Here is a 14,257-nt window from a genome sequence, read left to right on the forward strand (position 1 = left end):
TGCGATTCATGGGTACTCTCGCGGGTTATGCATTTCACCCCGGCGATAGAGTAGTCGACCAGAGATATAAGAGTGAGATCATGAGGTGCGCCACGAAATCAGGTCGGCGATCAGACTCTAGGTTTTTAATTGTGGAACAAGTTGAGTAGTGGATGAGTCGCGGTCCAGGTATTTTTTGGATGCTTGACACCGACGTCATTTCCCCACGTGATGGGTCTCGATTATTCTGCGCACATCTCTCCATACTCTTCAGTGTCCACTGAGTTCGTCATGCTTCAAATACATTGACCATTCGAATTTGAGTGTGTATTGATCATCTATTTCTAAAATGCGATTCTATCGTGTATCGTTTAGTCGTGTCTCATGCCGCCATCTGGCAATGCGACGTGTGCGTGAGCGTATCCCGGCTTGGGAGTCGCTTGAAGTTTGGGGGAAAAAAAAAGAGATAAAAGATGCGCCGGAGATCTAGTCGGTTAGATCTTCTCGCTCCATCCCCAAATGGACCACCAGCACTTCACAGCTAGTGCCTCGCCACCCGCGCTCTCCCAGTCGTCGTATCCAGTCTCTTCGCCTTCCTGGATCGGTGCCAGGCCTAGTTCGGCCATTCGCCGGCGTAACTCTTGTCTCTGTGGTAGATACGCATCGCGCAGCGGCATTTCCATCACAACACGTGCGTCCAGCCCCCGGCTCAGCCATACTCCGATTGTGTCTACGAGCCACTTCGGGTGCTTGGGCGAATATAACGGGTCCGCAGCCAGGATCACGTCAAAGCGCTCCAGTGCCGAAGGCAGTGGAGTCGGTGTCACGGACCAGTCCAGCACGTCTGTTGTCACCGTTGCTTCCGTGGTGGTAAGGAGCTCGACATTCAGCGCAACGTTATGGGCGAGGTTTGGTACGATGTCCGGGAGATCGGTCAGGTGAACGGCAGCCGACTTTCCCTGGAGAGCGGCGAATGCCAGACCGACCAGCCCCGTACCAGATCCGAGCTCGAGCGCCCGCAGTTGTTTGTTCGTGTCGGACTTGGCTGAAGGCTCAGTTGGTCCCGATGGCACGAGTTCCGGTGGAGACTCGAGGAGGCCGTGCAGTCGGCGGGAGAGAAGGTAAGACGAGACCCAGGTCTTCATGCCGAGATTATCCGCGGTGATGGATGGTTCGTGCAAGGTGAGGGTGTAGTCTTCGCCGGAGGAGGTAGGCACACTGAAAATGCGCGACATGGCAGGCATTGCTAGGGGCAGAGTGTCAACTAGACATATAAAAAAAGGATAGTAGCAGTCTTACCGGCACGGCCAGACCTCTCACTGAGACGAGCTGCAGCGGCATCCCAGACGGCCTCCCGCAACTCCTCCGTGTCAAGCCATAATAGCGGACTTGCGATAATCGAGGTGAGATACCGAGTCAACCCGGCCGGCTGCACTGCCGGACCCTTGACTACATCCGCAGTGGTTCCGAATGTGCGAGGCTTTAGAGCCAGCAAAGCCAAGGCCTTGATGAGATCGGTGCCGGAGGGCTTCGTATATATCTGGGGCAGGTCGAGCACTGGCAGAACTCCTTATCAGTTCCCAGTTCCACTATCTAGTTGAGGGATTGTATAGATGATGTACTCACCGTGCAGCGGCTCATCATTGGTGCTGATCATGGTGAACAACCGGCTCCCGAAGAACAGGCGCACGAGAAATCAGCACCACCGTCGGGGTACAATTGAGGGTCTTTGCCGGAACCCCCGTAGACCGCCACGCGCCACTGGAAAAAAAGAAAAAACCCAAAGAGGAAAGGCCGTCGCCGGTTCCGCGGATCGTGAGATTGCCTGAAGATTCAGGCAGTAGTTCAGGAACCGATCCAATCAACTGGAGACTGGAGTACTCAAACGGGCTTATAAGAGACAGCTGTTGTAGAGAGTCGATTTTATTCATTCGCGGCGAAAATAAACAGAAAAAAGGAGACTCGTGAATCATGTATGCATCATCTATACAGAAAACAGCAATTGAGATGCTTCGAGGCATCAACTAAGTGGTATCTTCGTTGATCGCATAATTTAATAGCCCATAGCAAACGCCGTGCCGATGCAGTTTAGTTCAGAGTCGCTTTGAAGCCCTGGTAGGCCTGGTCGATATCGAATGATAGCTCCCGAGCCTGATCCTCACTCAGCTCCTCCGTCGCTCGCATCTGATTCAATGCAATCAACCATTGAATGATCTTGCCGCGGTTATCAAAGTCTCCATCCGTGACTTTATTGACGGATTGAATCACTTCAGAGAGTAGAGGGTGCAGCGCATCTTTCGACAACATGTTCAGTTTTAATGCGTCGAGGAAGGTGATGAAGTTCTCGGTCGCTGCGAGGATAAGACTGCCCGATGCGCCGCCGCCACCACCACCTCCAGATGCCGCATTATTGGCTGCAGGTGCGCCATGTGAGGCCTGCTCGACAGTCGCAGGAAGACCGATGCGCAGTCGTTCGGTTGCGCGGGGACACTCCAGCTGGGATTGGATTAGACACAGAAAGCGAGTGTCGCAGGCAAACTTACACCCCATGTGCGCTTGAATGTTTCTAGATCCACGAATTCCCGAGACACAGACTCATCTCCCAGACTCGACTTGTACTGCTTCAGGAGCCGCGTGCATGTCTCGGTGTACTCCGCCTCAGTGACCACGTCCTTGATGTACGCCTTCTCGAGGCCATCGAGCGTGACGATAATGCTGTAGATTTCGGCGAGCGACTCGTATAGATCACGTTCCCCTGAGCTGGAGACTAGTTTCACTTCCTAGAGCATATTAGCATGAGGGCCCCGCGTTTGATGCCACCGAGCGTACTTCGTCGAGGTTGATTGAGGCCGACCGTGCGGGGTTTGGTGTATAGCTGTATGGAGTGGGAGCATACGACAGCGGACGCGGAGCGTACATTTTGAATGAAAGACGATCAAAGAAAGCAAAAGACGCCAATCTAAGTAGAACGGAGCGAACGGCCTTTTGTCCTTATCGGCAGCTCCAAAGGCGGTCGCGGAGGCGGACCCGCTATTTTCCCCGAGCCAATTTTTTTTTCTCGCAGCCCGTTGACCGCAGTCTGTAAGCTCACTGTCTGCACCCAAACCGTCACAATGGGTGGAATGAAAAAGTCAACGAAGAAGTTCGAGAAGAAACATCTCAAGGATATTCTCGAACGCCGCAAGGAGGGCGCAAAGATCAAACAGCGCCACCAAGTGAACGAGAAGCGCAAGGCCAAGAGTGCCAGCCGCCGCGATGCCGAAGATGCGACCGAGCCGAACCCTGAGGAGGACAAGAAGAAGAATGCCTTTGCCGAGATGAATGTCGATGACTTCTTCGCCGGTGGTTTCGACATCCCGGAAGAAGCCAGCGGCAAGAAGAAGGCGAGCAAAAAGGACGTTACTCCCAAAATCGGCAAGCGCAAGCGCTCTGCAGACCAGGCGCAGGAAGATGAGGCTTCTGGCTCTGGCTCGGAGGCCGGCGAGGATGCTGCCAGCGACGACGACGAGGCCGATGCCTTTGACGAGCACAAGGACCAGCTCGAGGCATTGAAGGAGAAGGATCCCGAGTTCTACAAATACCTGAAGGAGAACGATGCCGAGCTGCTCGATTTCGGCGACCAGGGCGACTTGTCGGAGGTCGACGAGCTGAGTGAGGGTGAGGCCGCCGAGGAGGAGGAGGGCCCCGCGAAGAAGAAAAAGAAGAAGGCCCAGGAAGAAGAGGAGTACCAGAGCACTACTTTGACGATCCCGATGGTCAAGAAGTGGCAGACCTTGATGGAAGAGCAGCACTCCGTCCGTGCTATGCGCCAGACCGTCCTGGCTTTCCGCGCTGCTGCCTATGTTCACGAGGCCAGCCCTCCAGAGCAGAAATACATTATCTCGGACCCGGAGGTCTACCACCAGGTGCTCGTCACTGCCCTGAATGTTGTTCCTAAGGTCCTGGGACACCATCTCCCGGTCAAGGAGACCGCCGCTGGCAAGGTCAGGGTGTCAATGGATTCGAAGAAGTTCAAGACACTCACGCCGTTGATCAAGTCTTATACTTCTTCAGTCCACCAGCTTCTGATGAACCTGTCGGATGCATCGACTCTTAAGCTGACGCTGGCCGCCATGGAGCCCATGCTGCCTTATCTCCTCCAGTTCCGCAAAGTCCTGAAGACACTCATCAAGACCATTGTCGGAATTTGGGCCGACGTCGCCAACGCTGATACCACTCGGATTACCGCTTTCCTTCTGCTGCGTCGCCTCATGGTTATGGGCGACGCTGGCATCAAGGAAACCGTCCTCAAGGCGACATACGAGGGCGTGGTCAAGGGCAGCCGCAACACCACCGTGCACACCTTGGCCGGCGTGAACCTGATGAAGAACTCGGCCGCAGAGATCTGGGGCATCGACCAGAATGTGTCCTACACTACCGGCTTTGGATTCATCCGCCAATTGGCCATGCACTTGCGCAAAAGCATCACCAACACCACTAAGGAGTCCTACAAGACCATCTACAACTGGCAATACGTGCACTCGCTCGACTTTTGGTCGCGCGTGCTCTCTCAGCACTGCGACGGGCTCGTTGAAGCCAAGGCCGGCAAGCAGTCCGCTCTGCGCCCTCTCATCTACCCCGTTGTCCAGATCACCCTGGGTGCCATGCGCCTCATCCCGACCGCACAGTACTTCCCTCTCCGCTTCCAGATGACCCGTGCTCTCCTGCGTATCTCCCGCGCAACGGGCACCTACATTCCCCTCGGAGCCTCTCTCCTGGAGGTCCTCACCTCTGCTGAGATGCGCAAAGCTCCCAGGTCCAGCACCCTCAAGCCCCTCGAGTTCAACACGGCCATCCGCGCGCCCAAGTCCTACCTGCGTTCGCGCACCTACCAAGACGGCGTCGGTGAGCAGGTCGCCGAGCTCCTGTCCGAGTTCTTCGTTCTGTGGTCCAAGCACATCGCTTTCCCCGAACTCTCTGTTCCCGTCGTCGTCGCTCTCAAGCGCTGGTTGAAGCAGGTTTCTGCTCGCAACGGCGGCAACAAAAACGGCAAGATCAACCAGATGATCATGTTGGTCGTGCAGAAGGTCGAGGCTAATGCCCACTGGATCGAGGAGCGTCGCTTGAATGTCACCTACACACCGCGCAACCGCACAGAGGTTGATACCTTCCTCAAGGGTGTCGAATGGGAGTCTACCCCTCTTGGCGCTTTCGTTAAGACTCAGCGCAAGTTGCGAGAGGAACGTGCTGCTATTCTGGAGGAAGGCCGCCTCGAAGAGGAGAAGCGGAGGGCCGAGGCGAAGAATGGCGGCGATGAATTGATGAATGAATTCGGCAGCGATGACGGTAGCGACGATGAGGAGGGAGAGGAGGAGCTGGAGAGCGAGATTGAGGAGGAAGAGGAAGACGAGGACGAGGATGAGGTTGAGATGGAGGACGAGTAGTCCCCTTGTGTAAATTTTCTTCTGTTTAAACTATTTTAGGTACATCGGAATCCGCATCAAAAGAATTTGGCGTTTTTGAAGACACACCTTCTATAATACTTCAGTATATTAGATCTCTAAGGTAGACTGTAGCCCGTTTGGTCCTTCGATCATACACCAAGATCTTCCGGCAGGGCTCGGTCTCTGATCTCGGCTTCACTCACCTGGGCATGGTCATCACCAAAGTTCCTGCCAGTCAAAACAAGCCTGGAATACCAACCATCAATTCCCATGTGTTCATCCAGTTCAATACCCCAGACTGCGGAACCGGGATCCCACTATATCAGCCCTCGCCATCATAGCACATTCAACAAAGTATAGAAAGAGTTAATAGATCGTAGCCAAGCCAATAGGTTGAGGATCCGGGGACTTAGCTCCGTCGGGGATTTAGCATCGTCAGACTCCAAGGGCGTTTCATTGGCCCAACTGGACGATCCAAGCGAGACGGAAGACGAACTCGGGGTTTGGTGTCACCTTCGGCAGATTTCTCGGGGAGCTATAGACCTCGCCGGGCCTATGGATGCCATACGATCGACAGATCTAAAAAGGAGACCACGAGTAAGCCTGCAATCCGTGTCCGAGAGCGTACTCTTATTATTGGGAGGGAGTTCGTGAGATACGGTGGGTCTGGAACCTTGTTGAAACCTTGTTCTACCCCGGTTTTCCCCAGAATAATGCGGAGATCTTCTTTCTATGCCGACGTAGCTTCCGATGCCCTTTTCACTCATTGATTGTGTCGGAAACGCTTCCGATGGGGAATTTGAGTTGTAGCTTTCTCCAGTTTCCCCGGGGTTGAAAGCCATGAGTTATCAAATCCGGGGTTGCTGCGTAGCTATAAAGTCGGGCTCCTGAGCTCATTTGAATTGAATCGAGAACGTATTTCTGTTTAATTGGTTTTTATTCTACTCTTTCTTGATACTTTCACAATGAAGGGACACGACCAGATCCTCCGTGACGATTCCAATACTTCACACGGCGAACCTGGAGCCATGCCGGCTCTCACACAAGTCCCTACCTCGGTAACGCTCTCGGCTGAGCAGTTCGAGAAGCTCTACCTGAGCCCTATGATGCATCGCCAGCCGGCTCTGGCCAAGAATCTCGGCAATCCTACTCCTCTGTATGCTTTGATCTCGATAGCCTTGAGAACGAGTATAGCGTGTTAACGGAACTAGGGGACTTGGAGCTTTCGTGCTTACGGCTGCGCCACTCGCGTGTTGCTTGATGGCCTGGAGAGGTGCCGGTGGCGGTGGTGCTGCCTTCAGGTATGAATTTCTAGTGGCCGAGAGGATCATCGACTAACCAGGAACAGTGGGGTTTTGATCTTGTTCGGTGGACTTTTGCTAGTCATCGCTGGTATTCTGGAATTCATTCTTGGAAACACATTTCCTTCCATTGTGTTCGGTCACTTGGGTAAGTGGTCTTCAAGTCACCAAAAACCAAAAACAGAACATCTGAGTAAGTCGGCTTAGGTGCATTCTGCTTGGCCTTTGGTGCTAGCATGACTCCGGCATTCAACTCTGCAGCTCCCTACTCCCCGGATGGAACCAATACATTGGCAGGTCTTCATAGTGCCGAATTTGTAAACACCTTCGGTACGTACTCCCTCTTTTTCCTCCTTTCCAATCCTTAACCTCGTTCTGGTAGCATTCTTCTTCCTATTCATGGCGGTCTTAATGGTGATCTATATCGTCTGCGCATCCCGCACAAATCTGCCATTCTTCCTGATCTTCGCGTGCCTGCTGATCGTATTCGCGCTCCTGGCCGCCGCTTACTGGAAACTGGGCGAGGGAAATGAGGCGATGGGTAACCGCTTGACAGTTGTAAGTTTCGAGTTCCGACCAGTGTCCCTTCGACATATCTGACTGGAGATTCTAGGGTGCCGGTGCTGCGCTATTCGCGGCCACTATGTTCGGTTTCTACCTGTTGACTGCTCAGCTGCTTGACTCGGTTGGATTTCCTCTTTCTTTGCCCGTTGGAGATTTGAGTGGTCTTTTTGCTCGCGCACACAGACAGTAAGTTACGATGTTGCTATTGTGATAAATGTTCATCGTCTTACGAACTTCTAGGAGTGACCCTGAGCTGGCTACTGATGCCAATGGCAAGTACTAAGACCTGCGAAATTTGAAATATTTCTACAGAGTAGAGACATTGGTATTGATCGACGCCATGCCAAATAACGCAGGATGGTGGTAGAGATCCCCCGGAAATCGTCCATCGGCGGAATTTTCCGTACTATGTTCAGTCAATTGAGAAATTATTGGCTCTAATGCCAATTTTAATCTACTACACAATCATATGGGCTCCAGAAAATTGCAATCGTATACTTTGTAAAATACAACTCTCGATATGCAAAGTAAAGCAAAGCAAAACCAACGGGTATGCGTTCAGACCAAACTAAACCCAACAGACATGCGATCTTGGGCTCAAGCTCGTGTCCGCAGCGGTCTCTCCTAAGCGCAGCGTCTTCTTCCTCGGCCCATTCTAAAATCTCACTGTACCAAACCTGATCAGGTCAGGCGTGCGCTGTGGTGGAAACAGAACGGAGAAAGGGAGAAAACAGATCATGGAAGGTACGGTGAGGACATGAATCTGTTCATCCTTCACATCTAACGGGAGCTATTAGTTTGGGACGTTCTACATGTTTTCCCTCGTCCAATGTCCACTCTTCCCACCCTGCTTCTCTAATAGTCGCACTCCCCCAATGACCATCCCCTTATCAACTGCCTTGAGCATATCATACACCGTCAACGCCGCCCCAGCAGTCGCCGTCATGGCCTCCATCTCCACCCCTGTCCGTCCGAAACAGCCAACCGTTGCAACAATCTCCATAGCGCCATGATCATCTGGATTATTCTCGTCGGGTCCGACCAGCTCCACGCTCACCTCCACACCCGTGATGCCGATTCCTGGATGACACAAGGGGATCAGGTCGGGGGTTCGTTTGGCAGCCATAATGCCGGCGATGCGAGCGACGCTGAATACGTCGCCTTTGTGTGTGCCCTGTCCTTTTCGGAGGAGCTCCCATGGTCGCGCATTGGAGAAGGAAACGTGGCAGGCCGTTGTTGCGAGTCGTTTCGTTTCCGGTTTTGAGGTGATTTGCGTCATGTGTACGGTTTGGGATGGGGTGAGGTGTGGGAGGTCGGGGTCGGATGCAGTTGGGAGGGAGTGAGTCTTCTGCTTGTCTTGCTTCTCTGACGCTTCGGGCTTGGAGCTAGGACGTCCGCTGTGGTATAGACGCGCTCGGCTTAAACCATTGAGTGGAAGTAGATGCAGGGGCATCCTCGACCAAGGAGAATGAGAAGTCCAAGATACTGCCCGGGGCCTATGGGGTGTCGGAGATGGCTCTCTATCTATTTGGCCATCAGCACGGAAAGAAAAAAAAAAAAATCAAAACTCAAAACCATGAATTTCATAAATACAGGGCGCCGAAATGCAAATGACCATCCACCCACGGACAAGTAAAAGTCGTAAATCGTGCCAGTCATAAAGGAAGATTAGGCTACCCACCGATCAAGATCATGGGCCGGTTCTTCATGTTCTCCAATTGTCCCATGCCCGCGTGTTTCTCCTTCTTGCGCTTGACGGCCATGCCGATGATATCGAGAATCTCACGTTCCCGTTCATTGATTAGCCCGCCCTCGTCGCTGAGGCGAGCTGCACTCTGTACAGTCTCCAATAGCCCGAGCCTCTGCAGAGCTTCCAAGTCAATGGGCTGTCCATCGTTCTCTTTGCGGATGATATCACGCAGTGATACCTCCGCATTGCCAAACAGGCATACTTTCAAGTTGCCGTCGCTGGTAATGCGCAGGCGATTGCAGGAGCCACAGAAATTATGCGTCATGCTGGTGATGAACCCGACCCGACCCTCGAAGCCGGGCACGCGATACGTCTTGCTGGTATCGTTCTTATGGTCGGTCACCTTCTCCAGCGTGGGATATTTCTCTCGGATAACGGCTAGCATCTCCTGGTAGGGGAACATTTTGCCCTGATTCCACTTATTCCCATCAAAGGGCATGTACTCGATGAACCGCACCTCGATCGGCTGTTCGCGGCCCATCTCGACAAACGGCAGGATTTCGCGATCGTTCATGCCCCGCATCACGACGCAGTTGATCTTCAGCTTGATGCCGGCACCGACCTTGTTCATTTCCAGAATCTGATGGATGCTCTTCATCACCGCGTCGAACCCTTTGCGCCGGGTCATGATCTGGAACTGGAACGGGTCCAGCGTGTCCAGACTGAGATTCACCCCCGTCAGCCCGGCCTCGACCATCGCGTCGAGTTTGCGATGCAGCGAGATCCCGTTGGTGGTCAGGCAAAGCTCACGTAGTCCGTTCCGGCGCAGCTTGCCGATGTCCTGCATCAAGGGTACGATATCCTTGCGGACGGTCGGCTCCCCACCCGTCAAACGGATCTTGTTTACCCCCTGAGAAACGAAGAGAGATGATAGGTAGACGATCTCCGGGGAGGTCAGCAGGCGGGGCTGCGGGGAGAGCTCTATCCCTTCCTCGGGCATGCAGTAGAGGCACCGCAGGTTACACCGCTCCGTAACGCTAATGCGCAGGTAGTCATGCTGGCGGTTGAAGGAATCGGTGAGGAACTCGGAGAAAGGTTTTGCGGATTTGAGGGCGGAGAGTCGAGAGAAAGCTTCAGGCGGATCGATGTTGGTCGAGGCGGGGTTCGTTCTGGATGTGCTCTGCAACCGGGTCTGTTTGGGAAGACCCCGGTATCCCCAGACGGGGAGCCGCCTGGAGTGCGACAGGACTCGCTTGCACAGCATACCAGCAAGTTGGAAAGTTTTAGGAAGTTCGGAGAGACATGGCAGGTGTTGTAATAAAAATAAACCCGGAGTGGAACAAGAGATGAGGGGCGCCACGGAATCTTATCGCGTGGACTTACTCGCCCGCTTGACGTCGGTAGTCGCCGCTGACTCGAAGACTCGGTGAACGCGGGGGCGAATCAGCAAATCAGCAAATCAATAAATCAACAAATTAGCCTCGGAATATTCATCCATTCACAGCCAGGGAGAGCAACTGTATAATCACGAAGATTAAATGCTATGTAATTGTATAGCTACGCGACTAGCATCTTCTGCACCCGTTTCACTAGACTCTGCTCAAACTGCTCTACCCCCTTCGTCTGCTCATTCAACTTGCCCGCCTTGAGTACATACACCGAACGGCGGCGACTCTTCGTTTCCTCTTCCTCTTCCTCTTCCAAGCCCTCGAAATCCTCATCCAATTTGTGCTCTGTATCGCGTTTGCCTTCGATTACCGTCCGAACCAAGAATCGGTCGTGTGAGACGAGGATAATGGCTCCGTTGAACGAAGAAAGAGCCGTGGCTAGCGCAGTCACGGTGTGGAAGTCCAGATGGGTGGTAATTTCATCCAGGATCAAGAGCTGAGGTGCGCTCCAGACGATTCGTGCCAGTGCCAGGCGGACCAGCTGCCCTCCTGACAACTTCGCTACTGGAACGTCCGAGGCAATGCGTCCCTGCAGGCCCATGGATGCTAGCAAGCCTCGCACCTCGCCTTCTTTTAGTGACCCTTCGGACTCGGCCATCAATAGACCCAGGGCAGTCAGGCCGGGTTCTCCCCCGCCACGCTCCTGCAGCTCCTCGACCGAATGTTGACCGTAGTAACCCACTTTTAGCCGTGAGTGAGTCGAGACCTTGCCCTTGGTCGGAGGGGTTTGGCCATTCAAAACACGAATGAGCGTAGTCTTGCCAGATCCGTTAAGGCCCATAATCCCCACGCGATCACCGATATGAACTACAAGATTGATATCGTCCAGAACCACCCGGTCATCCTTCTTGTACTTGAAAGTAATACCCTCCAGAGACACCAGCGGCCCCGGAAAACGCAGCTCAGTGGCAGCCGGGAGACTCATCGTCGCGCCCTTTTCATCCGTCGGCACTTCAATCTCCGCTCGAGAGGACAGGTGATATCCGACCCGGTCGCGATTGAGTTTGAATCGGCCCCCGGTCGCACTGACCTGCAGACCCATCCGATCATCGACCTTCTTCTGGCGAGACTTGGCTTGCCGTAGCTTGTTTTCGTCGTTGGTCTTCTTGCCGATCTTCAGGTTCTGCTGGATACTCGCTTCCATGTGGGCGATTTGCCGCTCCTGTGCTTCCTTCATGCGTCCCAGGTAAAGCTTCTGCTCTTCGAAGTTTTGTTCGTAGGCGGCGAGGTTGCCGCGGAAGTAGTTCAGCTTTTGATCTCGGAGGATGACGATTTCTTCACAGACGGCGTTGATGAAGTCTCGGTCATGGGAAACGAGAACGATCGTTGTTTCGGAATCTTCACGTAACCGCTGGAGATAGTTTTCAAGCCACACGACTCCCAGAAGATCGAGGAAATTGGTAGGCTCGTCAAGAATCATAATGTCGGGCTTTTGAATCAGAATACTAGCAAGCATGCATCGCATTCGCCAACCGCCTGACAGCGTCGACACCTTTTTCCCGAAAGCGTCTTCTGTGAATCCCAGACCGAGTAGAATGCGACGCGCCTCTTTTTCCATATCGGCGAGGTTCATCTAGTTGTGTCAGTCGACTGAACGGTAGACGTATGAATCACGGCACTGACTTGCTCAAGTTGAGATTGTAGGTTCTGGAGCATTTCAACTGCCTCTTGCGTGTCCGTTTGGATCACATCGGCATCGATCGAATCTGGCTCTTGGGCAACCCTTTTCACAATTAGAGACGCATTCAACTTTAAGTATCTGCTCCTTACATTTCCTGTGTAGATTCCAGCTTTGCTTCAGCTTCCTTCAAAAGTTTTCTGGCTTGAAGACCTCTGGCACCACTTTTCAAGTTGGCATTCTTGTGAGCCAGAAACAGCATCTTCTCGGCATGCTGGTACCTAATCTTGCGAATAGCCTTGACCGGTTCCAGTGGATTTTCTGTCTCGAAGCTTTTTGAGAGGACTGGCCACAAATTAGTCAGAATGGACAATTATCATCGAGGCCTGGTACTCACAGTCTGCCATACGAACAGCTTCATTCCTGGCCTCGTCGCTGCTGAGCACGGATTCAAGGACGGACATTCCCAGTTTCAACGATGCATTGCCACCTGGTCCGTCTTCCTCGTCTGTCTGCTGCAAGATGGCAATGCGAGTGGCATGGGATATACCGGGAATAAGCTTTTCAGCCATCGCCCTGAGTAGTGCTGTAGGATAAAGCGTCAATGGTAGTTCATGTTCTCGCACGATCGGTCTTCTTACTCGACTTGCCAGTGCCGTTGCGACCCAGCAACCCATAATGGATTCCTCCTTTCAAACGAAGGTGGCCATCTGAGATGAGCTCTCTTCCTTCTGCCTTGGCCTTGGACTTCCCCTTGACTTTAAATTTGTTCACATCTTCAGCGGGTGCGGACGAAGTGACGACAATGCCGAGTCCATCCACGTCAACCTACACTAGATTAGCGATTGTCTCGGTTCTTCGAAGCGCACATACCTCGGATGAAGGATTATCATCCAGTAGGTGAAATCGCGTCTGCTTACACGAAGCAAGAATAGTCGTCATGATTTGAGGATTTGAGGATTGGGAGTGTAGAGAACGAAGTACAAAAAACATCTGTGGCGCATCTCCCTTGAGTCGGGCTCCCGATTCGGCAAGGCGGCTCGAGCCGACATTTCCGTTTACTATCTACAGAGACCGTATGATTCAGACAGAATGTTTTTAAAGCCTGTAAAAGAGATTTTCAAAGTCATGGAAGAGCTCCAGCACCTATTGGCGGCATATTTATCGGTGGCCTCAATGCTGCTTGCATGGGTACTCCTACACCCGGCCTCAAAACCTTGACGATTTTCTCTCTTACTATACCACGACCATTTGAAATTTTATGGCTTTACCCTACCATATGGATGCTTAGGCTATAATATTAACTGTCTTTTTATCTTCATCCATCTGAGCAGGAATGAGAGATGGTCGCCGGTGCGCAAGACCGCCCCACTTATCTTGCATGTATGCCGCCCAGTCTAAACGTCATGGTGTAGGCCTTTCTCCCAATGGGATCCCCCAACCTGTACAGTCGGTATTAACTCAGAATATTTTCCGAGGAACAGTAGTTGAGCTGATAGAGTGCCGTGGGCAGGACCTCGTTCTTTGTGATAATAATGGGCCTGCGACGTGGATAGCGTTGACGAGCTATGAGGCTTTTTGATCCGGTTAAGTGATAATGGATCCTGCGCATACAGTGAGTGGATCCGGCCCCTTGGTGGCGACAGAACCTTCTCTCTTCTTTGGCGTATAGGGAATGAGAAACATATTTGGTTTCTGTCTTGTTTAGCGATCCCTGAGTCTTTTCCCGGGGCCATATGAAGCAACGTGCATTCAAGATAATTCAAACTGCAAGAATGTGCAGCTATCTTTGCTCGCCTCTCATATGCATGGCGACTTGGGACGACTCGCATGAGCGCCGCATGTGAAGATCTGCCGCTGCAGACGCGGCGCAGATCGGCTTTTACGTTGTTTCTTTTCGAGCGGCATTGTGAGGTCAAATTATCCACCGGTGATTGGTGAGCCTCGTCAAGAATAACTTGGTTAGTAAACTTATTCACTGGGTGAGATTACGGAGATTCTGAAGACATGAAGATGTTGACATAGAGTTGCGCGCTTTTGATCGCTTGAAAATCACGATGACGCCGACCCTCACGGGCTGACCGAAAGTCTTGCGTGTACACACCCTTCATAATTGCTCTGAATCATGGGGCTCACTGAGGGATGAATTGATCCGCAGATACAGATCAAGATAAGAGTCCATGTGGGAAGCTGGAAGACAGAAGGACGAACCGTGAATGGATGGCGGGGATCAA

At 52.6% G+C, this 14,257-nt stretch overlaps 7 protein-coding genes across 7 annotated transcripts; 2 read left to right on the forward strand and 5 right to left on the reverse strand.

The window, feature by feature from the left end:
* Window positions 1-473: 473 nt before the first annotated feature.
* On the reverse strand, window positions 474-1,636 carry N7498_005854 (S-adenosylmethionine-dependent methyltransferase; the record flags this gene model as incomplete). Its single annotated transcript, XM_058452916.1, has 3 exons — window positions 474-1,225; window positions 1,279-1,536; window positions 1,606-1,636. 3 exons carry the CDS (start codon window positions 1,634-1,636, stop codon window positions 474-476), a joined length of 1,041 nt encoding a protein of 346 aa, XP_058309454.1.
* A 431-nt stretch (window positions 1,637-2,067) lies between these two features.
* Window positions 2,068-2,898, reverse strand: N7498_005855 (ESCRT-I subunit protein VPS28; the record flags this gene model as incomplete). The annotated part of the gene is made up of 3 exons (XM_058452917.1): window positions 2,068-2,475; window positions 2,523-2,759; window positions 2,809-2,898. 3 exons carry the CDS (start codon window positions 2,896-2,898, stop codon window positions 2,068-2,070), a joined length of 735 nt encoding a protein of 244 aa, XP_058309455.1.
* Window positions 2,899-3,092: 194 nt separating this feature from the next.
* N7498_005856 (mRNA-binding ribosome synthesis protein NOC2) lies at window positions 3,093-5,402 on the forward strand (the record flags this gene model as incomplete). Its single annotated transcript, XM_058452918.1, has 1 exon — window positions 3,093-5,402. One exon carries the CDS (start codon window positions 3,093-3,095, stop codon window positions 5,400-5,402), a length of 2,310 nt encoding a protein of 769 aa, XP_058309456.1.
* A 965-nt stretch (window positions 5,403-6,367) lies between these two features.
* Window positions 6,368-7,550, forward strand: N7498_005857 (GPR1/FUN34/YaaH-class plasma membrane protein; the record flags this gene model as incomplete). The annotated part of the gene is made up of 7 exons (XM_058452919.1): window positions 6,368-6,558; window positions 6,614-6,703; window positions 6,751-6,851; window positions 6,911-7,033; window positions 7,086-7,261; window positions 7,317-7,453; window positions 7,508-7,550. The coding sequence occupies 7 exons, from the start codon at window positions 6,368-6,370 to the stop codon at window positions 7,548-7,550; spliced, it is 861 nt and encodes a 286-aa protein (XP_058309457.1).
* Window positions 7,551-8,075: 525 nt separating this feature from the next.
* N7498_005858 (cyclic pyranopterin monophosphate synthase) lies at window positions 8,076-8,720 on the reverse strand (the record flags this gene model as incomplete). Its single annotated transcript, XM_058452920.1, has 1 exon — window positions 8,076-8,720. The coding sequence occupies one exon, from the start codon at window positions 8,718-8,720 to the stop codon at window positions 8,076-8,078; it is 645 nt and encodes a 214-aa protein (XP_058309458.1).
* Window positions 8,721-8,940: 220 nt separating this feature from the next.
* Window positions 8,941-10,221, reverse strand: N7498_005859 (uncharacterized protein; the record flags this gene model as incomplete). The annotated part of the gene is made up of 1 exon (XM_058452921.1): window positions 8,941-10,221. One exon carries the CDS (start codon window positions 10,219-10,221, stop codon window positions 8,941-8,943), a length of 1,281 nt encoding a protein of 426 aa, XP_058309459.1.
* Window positions 10,222-10,514: 293 nt separating this feature from the next.
* N7498_005860 (ABC-F family ATP-binding cassette domain-containing protein) lies at window positions 10,515-12,965 on the reverse strand (the record flags this gene model as incomplete). The annotated part of the gene is made up of 6 exons (XM_058452922.1): window positions 10,515-11,978; window positions 12,029-12,128; window positions 12,176-12,368; window positions 12,421-12,609; window positions 12,665-12,851; window positions 12,897-12,965. The coding sequence occupies 6 exons, from the start codon at window positions 12,963-12,965 to the stop codon at window positions 10,515-10,517; spliced, it is 2,202 nt and encodes a 733-aa protein (XP_058309460.1).
* Window positions 12,966-14,257: the final 1,292 nt, after the last annotated feature.

Source organism: Penicillium cinerascens (genome assembly GCF_028974065.1).
Source record: "Penicillium cinerascens strain IBT 15544 chromosome Unknown contig_5_segment0_segment0, whole genome shotgun sequence".
NCBI lineage: Eukaryota > Fungi > Ascomycota > Eurotiomycetes > Eurotiales > Aspergillaceae > Penicillium > Penicillium cinerascens.